Consider the following 11,539-nt stretch of genomic DNA (forward strand, 5'->3'; position numbering starts at 1 on the left):
CTATTGTACCAGCCCATCAAGAACTGAAACCTAAAGTCACATGGACTAAGCTAATACATGAGTTCACCTTTAAAGATAATCCTTTGGAAGTAAAAAGGGGTCTTTACAGTTCAGAACATTCATCATCAACATCAGTCTGGGCTCTCCAACCACTCGGTCAACATTGAAAGCCATCTTGAATTCCAGCACAGGCCAAGAGAGAGAGAGAGATCAGTTCAAGCTAACACAGTTGAACCCTGCTGAGACAAGTTGAAAGCCAAAAGCAGCCAAAAGAGTTCCTTTTAAACCACCCTTCCACATGTGAAACTGAACAAAGAAATCAACACAGTTTTCAAACTGAAGTGAACCACCTGAATACTTCAGCAACTCGCAAATACAAGACAACCAGCAAACAGGCCTAAAATAAAAGCAAAATACTGCGGATGCTGGAAATCTGAAATAAAAACAAGAAATGCTGGAACCACTCAGCAGGTCTGGCAGCATCTGTGGAAAGAGAAGCAAAGTTAACGTTTCGGGTCAGTGATCCTTCTTCGGAACTAGCAAATATTAGAAATGTCAAAGGTTAAAAGCAAGTGAGGCGGGGGTGGGGCAAGAGATAACAAAGCAGAAGGTGCAGATTGGACCAGGCCACATAGCTGACCAAAAGGTCATGGAGCAAAGGCAAACAATATGTTAATGGTGTGTTGAAAGACAAAAGCATTAGTACAGATTAGGTGTCAACGGACTGAAAATTGAACAGCAGCAAACTGAACAAACTAAGATGAAATGAAATAAACACAAAAAAAAATTGTAAAAAATGTAAAAAAGAAAAAAAGAAAAAAAAGAGAAAAAATAACTAAAAATGAAAGTAAAATGGGGGGACCGTCATGCTCTGAAATGATTGAACTCAGTGTTCAGTCCGGCAGGTTGTAGAGTGCCTAATCGGTAAATGAGATGCTGTTCCTCGAGCTTGCATTGATGTTCACTGGAACACTGCAACAATCCCAAGACAGAGATGTGAGCATGAGAGCAGGGGGGTGTGTTGAAATGGCAAGCAACCGGAAGCTCAGGGTCCAGGTTGTGGACTGAGCAGAGATGTTGTGCAAAGTGGTCACCCAGTCTGCGTTTGGTCTCCCCAGTGTAGAGGAGACCACATTGTGAGCAGCGAATACAGTATACCACATTGAAAGAAGTACAAGTAAATCGCTGCTTCACCTGACAGGAGTGTTTGGGGCCTGGGATAGTGAGGAGAAAGGAGGTAAATGGGCAGGTATTATACCTCCTGCGATTGCAGGGGAAGGTGCCATGGGACGGGGATGAGGTAGTGGGGGGCAATGGAGGAGTGGACCAGGGTGTCGCGGAGGGAACGATCCCTTGCTTACCCACTGTTTTTTTTCATGTTTGTACTTGCTGCTGTTCAATCTTCAGTCCGTTAACACCCTATTTGTACTAATGTTTTGTCTTTCAACACACCATTAACATATTTACCTATGGAGCCTTTGCTCCATGACCTCTTGGTCACCTATTCTGTGGCCTTGTCCAATCTACACCTTCTCCTTTGTTATCTCTTGCCCCACCCCCGCCTCACTTGCTTATAACCTTTGACATTTCTAATATTTGCTGGCTCCGAAGTAGGGTCACTGACCCAAAACGTTAACTCTGCTTCTTTTTCCACAGATGCTGCCAGACCTGCTGAGTGGTTCCAGCATTTTTTGTTTTTATTACAGCAAACAGGCCTGCAACTTTAAAACCTAGCTTCCCAGAGGATCACGCAAGTTTTTCCTGAAGCAAAAGACTTTACACCTTGAACTCTTAAAACCCATTTTTCTTTCCCTTCACTTACCTTCAGGAGAGGAGTGCAGGCGGACCTCTTCTAGCACGCCGGAGTTTTGAAAAAAAAGAGAAAAAAAAAGCCAACAGTGATGTCACTGAAAAGCTGCAAGGTGATTGGTTGGTGAGTCACTGCTGTTAGGGAATAGCTCTAAATAGCTGGGGAATATCTAAGGTAAGAAAAGTTTACAGTTTATTTTCATATATAGTAAGTAGTTTTTTTTAGGGACTTCTGTAGTAACAAGGATCAAGGAAGAAGGGCCCTTCGAGTAATTGATATTATTTGACATTAAAGGCCATTTCCAGTGCCCAGGACGAGCAAGTGTGCAGGAAGTGTCTCCAGCTGCAGCTCCTGGAAGCCCGGGTTTCGGAGCTGGAGCCGCAACTGGGGACACTGTGGAGCATCCATGAGGCAGAGAGTATTGTGAATAGCATATATAGAGAGGTGGTCACACTGCAGGCTCAAACTCCACAGGCAGGAAGGGAATGGGTCACCACCAGGCAGAGCAAGAGGACTAGGCAGACAGTGCAGGAATCTCCTGTGGCTATTCCCCTGCAAAACAGATATACTGATTTGGATACTGTTGGGGGAATGGCCTCTCAGGGGAAAGCAGCAAAAGCCCAATTGGGATTCAATTGTAAGGGGAATAGATAGGCATTTCTGTGGCTGCATTAGAGATTCCAGGATGGTATGTTGCCTCCCTGGTGCGAGGGTCAAGGATGTCTTACAGCTGTTACAGGACATTCTGAAGGGGGAAGGTGAACAGCCAGTGGTCGCGGTGCATATTGGTACAAACGACGTAGGTGAAAAAAAAGGATGAGGTCCTAAAAGCAGAATATAGGGGGTTAGGAAGTAAGTTGAAAAGTAGGACCTCAAAGGTAGTGATCTGAGGATTACTACTAGTGCCACGTGCTAGTCAGAGTAGAAATAGCAGGATATATCGGATGAATACGTGGCTGAAGAGATGGTGTGAGGGGGAAGGTTTTAGATTCCTGGGACATTGGGACTGGTTCTGGGGGAGGTGGGACCAGTACAAACTGGACGGGTTACACTTGGGCAGGACCGGGACTAATGTCCGAGGGGGAGTATTTTCTAGAGTGGTTGGGGAGGGTTTAAAATAAAATGGCAGGGGAATGGGAACCTTTGCAAGGCAGCATAGTGGTTAGCACCGCAGCCTCAGCTCCAGCGACCTGGGTTCAGTTCTGGGTACTGCCTGTGCGGAGTTTGCAAGTTCTCCCTGTGACCGTGTGGGTTTCCGCCGGGTGCTCCGGTTTCCTCCCACATGCCAAAGACTTGCAGGTTGATAGGTAAATTGACCATTGTAAATTTCCCCTAGTATAGTTTAGTTTAGTTTAGAGATACAGCACTGAAACAGGCCCTTCGGCCCACCGAGTCTGTGCCGACCATCAACCACCCGTTTACACTAATCCTATACTAATTCCATATTCCTACCACATCCCCACCTGTCCCTATATTATCCCTACCACCTACCTATACTAGGGGCAATTTCTAATGGCCAATTTACCTATCAACCTGCAAGTCTTTGGCATGTGGGAGGAAATCGGAGCACCCGGAGGAAACCCACGCAGACACAGGGAGAACTTGCAAACTCCACACAGGCAGTACCCGGAATTGAACCCGGGTCGCTGGAGCTGTGAGGCTGCGGTGCTAACCACTGCACAGGTGGTAGGAGAGTTGAAGGAAGGTGGGGATGTGGGACAGAATATGGGATTTATGTAGGATTAGTATAAATGGGTGATTGTTGGTCGGCACAGACTCGGTGGGCTGAAGGGCCTGTTTCAGTGCTGTATCTCTAAATAAATAAAAGTCAGAGGAGGGGCGATCAAAGACAAGAAAAAAAGACAGTAAGGGGAATAAGAAAAGTGATGGGCAGAGAAATCAAAGGCCAGAATCAAACAGGGCCACAGTGAAAAATAGTGGGAAGGGGCCAAGTAATGCTAAAAAGACAAGCCTTAAGACTTTGCGCCTTAATACGCAGAGTATTCGCAATAAAGTGGATGAATTAATCGCGCAAATGGATGTAAACGGGTATGATATCGTCGGGATTAAGGAGACATGGCTGCAAGGTGACCAGGGATGGGAAATGAGCCTCCAGGGATATTCAGTATTTAGGAAGGACAGACAAAAGGGGGTGGAATTGCATTGTTGGTTAAAGAGGAAATTAACACAATAATGAGGAAAGATATTAGCTCTGACGATATGGAATCAGTATGGGTAGAGCTGAGAAAAACTAAGGGGCAAAAAACATTAGTGGGGGTTGTATATAGACCCCCAAACTGTAGTGGTGATTGTGGGAATGGCATTAAACAGGAAATTAGAGATGGATGCGATAAAGGAACATCAGTTATTTTGGGTGACATTAATCTGCATATAGATTGGGTAAATCAAATTAGTCACAATACCGCAGAGGAGGAATTCTTGGAGCGTATACGAGATGGTTTTCTGGACCAATACATTGCGGAACCAACTAGAGAACAGACCATCCTAGTCTGGGTATTGTGTATGAGAGAGGAATAATTGACAATCTAGTGGTGCGAGACCCCTTGGGGATGAGCGACCATAATATGATAGAATTGGCGCGAGTTGGCTATGACGGATTGGGAAACATTACCTAAAGGGATGACTGTGGATAGGCAATGGCAAACATTTAAAGAGTGCATGGATGAACTGCAACAATTGTTTATCCCTGTCTGGTGCAAAAATAAAACGTGAAAGGTAGCCAAACCATGGCTTACTAGAGAAATTAGAAATAGCATTAGATCCAAGGAAGAGGCATATAAATTCACCAGAAAAAACAACAGACCTGAGGATTGGGAGCAGTTTAGAATTCAGCAAAGGAGGACCAAGAGATTGATTAAGAAGGGGAAAATAGAGTACAAGAGCAAGCTTATGGGGAACATAAAAACTGACTGTAAAAGTTTCTATAGGTATGTGAAGAGAAAAAGATTGGTAAAGACAAATGTAGGTCCCTTACAGTCAAAAACAGGGGAATTTATTATGGGGAATAAAGAAATGGCTGACCAACTAAGTGCATACTTTGGTTCTGTCTTCACAAAGGAGGACACAAACATCATACCAGAAATGTTGGGGAACACAGGACTTAGTGAGAGAGGGGAACTGAAGGACATCAGTATTAGTAGAGAAATGGTGTTGGGGAAATTGATGGGATTGAAGGCCGATAAATCCCCAGGGCCTGATGGTCTGCATCCCAGAGTACTTAAGGAAGTTGCCCTAGAAATAGTGATGCATTGGTGGTCACCTTCCAAGATTCTATAGACTCTACAGATTGGAGGGTAGCTAATGTAACCTCTTCTCTCTTCTTTGGCCTCCTTGTCTCGAGAGACAATGGGTAAGCGCCTGGAGGTGGTCAGTGGTTTGTGCAGCAGCGCCTGGAGTGGCGATGAAGGCCAATTCTAGAGTGACAGACTCTTCCACAGGTGCTGCAGATAAAATTGGTTGTCGGGACTGTTACACAGTTGGTTCTCTCCTTGCGCTTCTGTCTTTTTTCCTGCCAACTGCTAAGTCTCTTCGACTCACCACACTTTAGCCCCGCCTTTATGGTTGCCCGCCAGCTCTGGAGATCGCTGGCAACTGACTCCCACGACTTGTGATCAATGTTACAGGACTTCATGTCGCATTTTCAGACGTCTTTAAAGCGGAGCCATGGAAGGCCGATGGGTCTGGTACCAGTGACGAGCTCGCTGTACAATGTGTCCTTGGGGATCCTGCCATCTTCCATGCGGCTCACATGGCCAAGCCATCTCAGGCGCCGCTGGCGTAGTAGGGTGTATAAGCTGGGGATGTTGGCCGCCTCGAGGACTTCTGTGTTGGTAGTACGGTCCTGCCACCTGATGCCAAGGATTCTCTGGAGGCAGCGGAGATGGAATGAATTGAGACGTCGCTCTTGGCTGACGTACGTTGTCCAGGCCTCGCTGCCATAGAGCAAGGTACTGAGAAGCTAATGTAACCCCACTATTTAAAAAGGGAGGTAGAGAGAAAACAGGGAATTATAGACCAGTCAGCCTGACGTTGTAAGTGGGGAAATTCTAGAGTCCATTATCAAAGATTTTATAGCAGATCACTTAGAGAACAGTGGTAGAATCGGACAGAGTCAGCATGGATTTACAAAAGGGAAATCATGCTTGACAAATCTACTGGAATTCTTCGAGGATGTAACTAGTAGAGTTGATGAGGGGAAGCCAATGGATGTGGTTTATTTGGACTTTCAGAAGGCTTTCAGCAAAGACCCACATAAGAGATTAGTGTGTAAAAGTAAAGTGCATGGGATTGGGGTAGTGTATTGCGATGGATAGAAAATTGGTTGGCCAACAGGAAACAAAGAGTAGGGATAAATGGGTCTTTTTCCGAATGGCAGGCAGTGACTAGTGGGGTACCAAAGGGATCGGTGCTAGGACCCCAGCTATGCATAAAGAACAAAGAACAAAGAACAGTACAGCACAGGAACAGGCTATTCGACCCTCCAAGCCTGCACCAATCTTGATGCCTGTCTAAACTAAAACCTTCTGCACTTCTGGGGTCCCTATCCCTCTATTCCCATCCTATTCATGTATTTGTCAAGATGCCTCTTAAACGTCGCTATCGTACCTGCTTCCACCACCTCCCCCGGCAGCAAGTTCCAGGCACTCACCACCCTCTCTGTAAAAAACATGCCTCACACATCCCCTCTAAACTTTGCCCCTCGCACCTTAGACCTATGTCCCCTGTAACTTACTAGTAACTGACTCTTCCACCCTGGGAAAAATGTTCTGACTATCCACTCTGTCCATGCCACTCTATTAATGATTTCGATGAGGGAACTAAATGTAATATCTCCAAATTTGCAGATGACGCAAAACTGGGTGGGAAGGTGAGTTGTGAGGAGAATGCAGAGGCGTCAAGGTGATTTGGACAAGTTGAGTGAGTGGGCAAATGCATGGCAGATGCAGTATAATTTGGATAAATGTGAGGTTATCCACTTTGGTGGCAAAAACAGGAAGGCAGATTATTATTTGAATGGCTATAGACTGAGAGAGGGGAATGTGCAGCAAGACCTGGGTGTTCTCGTACACCAGTCGCTGAAGATATGCATGCAGGTGCAACAGTCGGTAAAAAGGGCAAATGGTATGTTGGCCTTCATAGTGAGAGGATTCGAGTACAGGAGCAGGGATGTCTTGCTACAATTATACAGGGCCTTGGTGAGGCCACACCTAGAATATTGTGTGCAGTTTTGGTCTCCTTATCTGAGGAAGGATGTTCTTTGCTATAGAGGGAGTGCAGCGAAGGTTTACCAGACTGATTCCTGGGATGACAGGACTGATGTACGAGGAGAGATTGAGTCGGTTAGGATTATATTCACTGGAGTTCAGAAGAGTGACGGGAGATCTCATAGAAACCTATAAAATTCTAACAGGACTTGACAGGGTAGATGCAGGAAGGACGTTCCCGATGGTGGGGGAGTCCAGAACCAGGGGTCATAGTCTAAGGATATGGAGGAAACCTTTCAGGACTGAGATGAGGAGAAATTTCTTCACCCAGAGAGTGGTGAACCTGTGGAATTCACTACCACAGAAAGCAGTTGAGGCCAAAACATTGTATGTTTTCAAGAAGGAGTTAGATATAGCTCTTGGGTTTAAAGGGATCAAAGGATATGGGGCGAAAGCAGGAACAGGTTACTGAGTTGGATGATCAGCCATGATCATAATGAATGGTGGAGCAGGCTCGAAGGGCCAAATGGCCTACTCCTGCTCCTATTTTCTACGTTTCTGTTTCTATATTTATCTCCCCTTTTGAGAGTGAATGTGTGCATACGTGGTGTTGCTAACATTTCAGGTGCTAAATATTGTTCAATAAATATTTAATTTTCTGTTTTAAACCTATGCGAAAACCTGTCACCATCTTTTTATTTGATGGACAAAATGCAAGGGCTGAAACACTAGTAATACAAAAACACTGTCTGTGGTCACTGCGGGGTGAAAACTGGAAACCCGCCATCGGATATGGACAGGTGGTTGGGCCCAGGACACTACCCTAAGGAACTCCTGCAGTGACGTCCTGGGACTGAGATGATTGAGCTAACCCCTCCCCCTCCATCCCACCGCTCACCCGCAGTACATGATGGAGGAGTGATGCTCTGCATATTCCTCCTGACTCAATACTATGAAAGGCTGCTCACTCCCTCGCTCCAGGCTGTTCTTGGCCAGTTTTGTAGGAGAGTCCAATTGATCCACAGCCATCTCAGGACTGCTGGGATTATCCATCTCATTGCTGCCAGACTCCGTTTTTTTCTCCATACCCTACACACAAGGAAGATACATAACGTAGTGACATTGCACCCCTGTGCAATAAAGCATCAGTGAAGTTTACACTCAACATTTTATTCAATAAAATAACTTCTTAAACCTTCACAAAGACCTCGTGTGACCTTTGAGCTTTATAGTAAGGTCAGGAGGAACTCGTTCGACCAGATCAGAGGATCCCAGGTCCCATTTCTATTCTGAGTGATGTAGCTACTCTCAGCTGGAGCAGCAGATGGGATGATATAAATAGCTTCAGTGTTTAATATAAAGTTCAGCCAGGACTGCCTCTCATCGCTACCCAGGCAAAACATTTACCTGGGCAGGATCAGACTTAGCTGTAATGTTCTGTGATGAATAGCACACAGGCACTCTCTGTTCAGGTTCACATGTTATATTCCAATGCCAGAGGACTCCATGTGTCTGTCCAACCAAACCTCACAGGAGTCAGCACCTTCAGGAGCAGATGTGAGAATTTCAGCAATATAAAACTATTAATTGCAAGTTTTTAAATGATAATTGGCTGATAAATTACTCAACTGATATCAAACTGATCCATAAATCAGCAGAAATCTTCCACTTTCATTTGTAGGGGTGGTGGGATGCTGAGCAGCAGTTTGGGACTGTCAGAATCCTCATTGTTAAACAGTCGAGTGGCATCATCCTTTCTGTCTAGGCTGCATCTAAAGCCAGCCTGAGGGCAGTGTGCTGACAGCAATGCAGTATTGCTTACCAAACCTGCAACAGGGTTCAACATTTCTTCAAAACCTCCCAATGGCAAGGATTTTACTGAAGAGATCCTGCAGCATGTTGCTAGTTGGATACATGGTGCAGCACCAGGCCACCAGGGCTTGTATTGATGCGCTCATTATAGATTACATTCAGTCAATCGGAGCGATCCTGAGCACCACTCAGATCAATCTGGTCATTACCTGGGCAGCGTGTTTGGACAAGAGCTCCTTCCGTTCTTTCTCGTGGTCCAGCACCTTCCTCTGTCGCTGCTGCACTGTGTTTGGTTCTCTCTCGTGATCCTGCATCCTTTTCTGTCGCTGCTGCACTGTACTGGGGTCAGCAGCTGTGCTCAATGGCACTTTCCCATCTTTGGGGGCCGAGTTCTCTTTACTCTTGGAGGCCTGAACATTAGAAACAAAGAATAGCCATATCCTGATACAGAGACGAAAACTGAATGGGCTAACATTGAAATAGTGAATGAGCTCAGTGCAAATTGTGATACCTGATTGTTGGTACCATCTCTCTTTCCAGACAACACAGGACTCTGAGACAGCTGCGAAGATCCTGAGTGCACTGGGCTCTTCCCTGGAGGTTTCTTGCTTTGTGGGAGTAACAATGACAAAAATGAGCCGGCTTTGGTCTGAGAGGACAGTAGTGACGAGGTCCTCTGACTGGACATCAAATCGCTGCAAATAAACAAAATCAGAGATTGAGCTGAAAAAGTGCTTGAGCCCAATGTGCCTGACTCCAGAACCTGTACTCAGCAGGGCTAGAGCACAACCCACTGTCAGCCTCTACCGTACCAGGTCGCAGAGGGAAACCAGACATACTGTGAATAGGAAAAAGACATTATTAAAAGGACCCCAGAATTCTTGCAGGACAGGCAGAAAATTCTGACAATGTAGGAGCAAGGCAACTTCTCACTAAACATCACAAAGTCATAACAGCACAGAAGGAGTCCATTCAGACCATTGAGTGCATGTCTGCTCTCTGTAGAGCAATCCAACAGTCTTCTTCACCCGCCCTATTCCTCTAGCCCTGTAAGTTTATTTTCCTCAAGTGCCCATCCAATTTCCTATTGAAATCATTCATTGTCTCTGCTTCACCACCCTCGTAGGCAGCGAGTTCCAGGTCATTATGGTGGCTGGTGTATTGAAAGAAATGATATTTCAAAATTGGCTTCGCTGTAGGAGACAGAGAGTGATGACAGACGGCTGTTCTAGTGACTGGAAGCCAGTGTCCAGTGGCGTACCACAGGGATCTGTGCTGGGTCCCCGATTGTTTTTCATTTATATAAACGACATAGATGACGATGTGGGGGGTAGTTTCAGTAAGTTCGCGGATGACACAAAGATTGGCCAAGTGGTTAACAGTGAGGTTGAGTGGCTTGGGTTACAGGAAATATAGACGGGATGGTCAAATGGGCAGAAAAGTGGCAGATGGAATTTAACCCTGAAAAGTGGAAGGAGTAATGTGACACGGAAGTATTCAATGAATGGCCTGACACTGGGAAGTTCCGAGGAACAAAGGGATCTTGGCGTGTTTGTCCATAGATCTCTGAAGGCAGAAGGGCAGGTTAATAGGGTGGTGAAAAAGGCATATGGGACACTTGCCTTTATCAATCGAGGCATAGATTACAAAAGCACGGAGGTCATGTTGGAGTTGTATAGAACTTTGGTAAGGCCACAGCTGGAATACTGTGTGCAATTCTGGTCGCCACATTATAGGAAGGATGTGATTGCATTGGAGGGGGTGCAGAGGCGATTCACCAGGATGTTGCCTGGGATGGAACATTTAAGCTATGAAGAGAGGTTGGATAGGCTTGGGTTGTTTTCGCTGGAGCAGAGAAGACTGAGGGGTGACCTGATCGAGGTGTACAAGATTATGAGGGGCATGGACAGGGTGGATAGGGAGCAGCTGTTCCCCTTAGTTAAAGGGTCAGTTCCGAGGGGACACAAGTTTAAGGTGAGGGGTGGGAGGTTTAAGGGAGATTTGAGGAAGAACTTTTTTACCCAGAGGGTGGTGACAGTCTGGAATGCCCTGCCTGGGAGGGTGGTAGAGGCGGGTTGCCTCACATCCTTTAAAAAGTACCTGGATGAGCACTTGGCACGTCATAACATTCAAGGCTATGGGCCAAGTGCTGGCAAATGGGATTAGGTAGACAAGTCAGGTGTCTTTAATGCATCGATGCAGACTCGATGGGCCGAAGGGCCTCTTCTGCACTGTATTATTCTGTGATTCTGTGATATTGAGATGTATCATGTGTGCTATCAATGAATAGGAGACAAGGAACCACTCATGTCATTTCTGTCCAGACCAAGGGAGTGTCTAGGAATGGATCTTTTTGAACATAAGAGTTGTTCCAGGTGAATTGAAGTTAAACAACTACAGTGTCAAAGTTCAGAAGCCTTAATCACATCTTTGTGGGAAATTTTTGTTATGCATGGAATTCCAGATATTGTGATATCTGACAATGGGCTGCAATTTACAAATGAATGTTTCAGAGAGTTTACAGAAGTATATGGCTTTGTCTATGTCACTAGTTCGCTGAGATACCCTCATGCTAATGGTGAAGCAGAGAGAGGTGGACAGACTGTAAAGACATTGTTAAAAATGAATGAAGATCTTCAGCTAGCAATTTTAAATTATCAATCAATACCTCGACAGAACGGTTTCGCCCCAT

General features: G+C 45.6%; 1 protein-coding gene across 1 annotated transcript; it reads right to left on the reverse strand.

The window, feature by feature from the left end:
• Nucleotides 1–210: 210 nt before the first annotated feature.
• On the reverse strand, nucleotides 211–11,539 carry LOC137379370 (WD repeat-containing protein 91-like). The gene is made up of 6 exons (XM_068050073.1): nucleotides 11,516–11,539; nucleotides 9,660–9,685; nucleotides 9,359–9,542; nucleotides 9,057–9,257; nucleotides 7,934–8,124; nucleotides 211–397 (listed from the first exon to the last, which is right to left on the reverse strand). The coding sequence occupies exons 1-6, from the start codon at nucleotides 11,537–11,539 to the stop codon at nucleotides 211–213; spliced, it is 813 nt and encodes a 270-aa protein (XP_067906174.1).

The sequence above is a fragment of the Heterodontus francisci genome, chromosome 18 (assembly GCF_036365525.1).
Source record: "Heterodontus francisci isolate sHetFra1 chromosome 18, sHetFra1.hap1, whole genome shotgun sequence".
Taxonomy (NCBI): Eukaryota; Metazoa; Chordata; class Chondrichthyes; order Heterodontiformes; family Heterodontidae; genus Heterodontus; species Heterodontus francisci.

Bases quoted from the DNA above. Each gene is read 5' to 3' on its own strand.
- LOC137379370 (XM_068050073.1), bottom strand. From the start codon at position 11,539: ATGGGGCGAAACCGTTCTGTCGAG. The intron at 8,125-9,056 runs GTAATGACCAGA...CCTTGTGTGTAG, and splicing joins TGTCCAAACACGCTGCCCAG to GGTATGGAGAAAAAAACGGA. The intron at 398-7,933 runs GTGAGCGGTGGG...CTTTTATTTTAG, and splicing joins TCCTCCATCATGTACTGCGG to GCCTGTTTGCTGGTTGTCTT.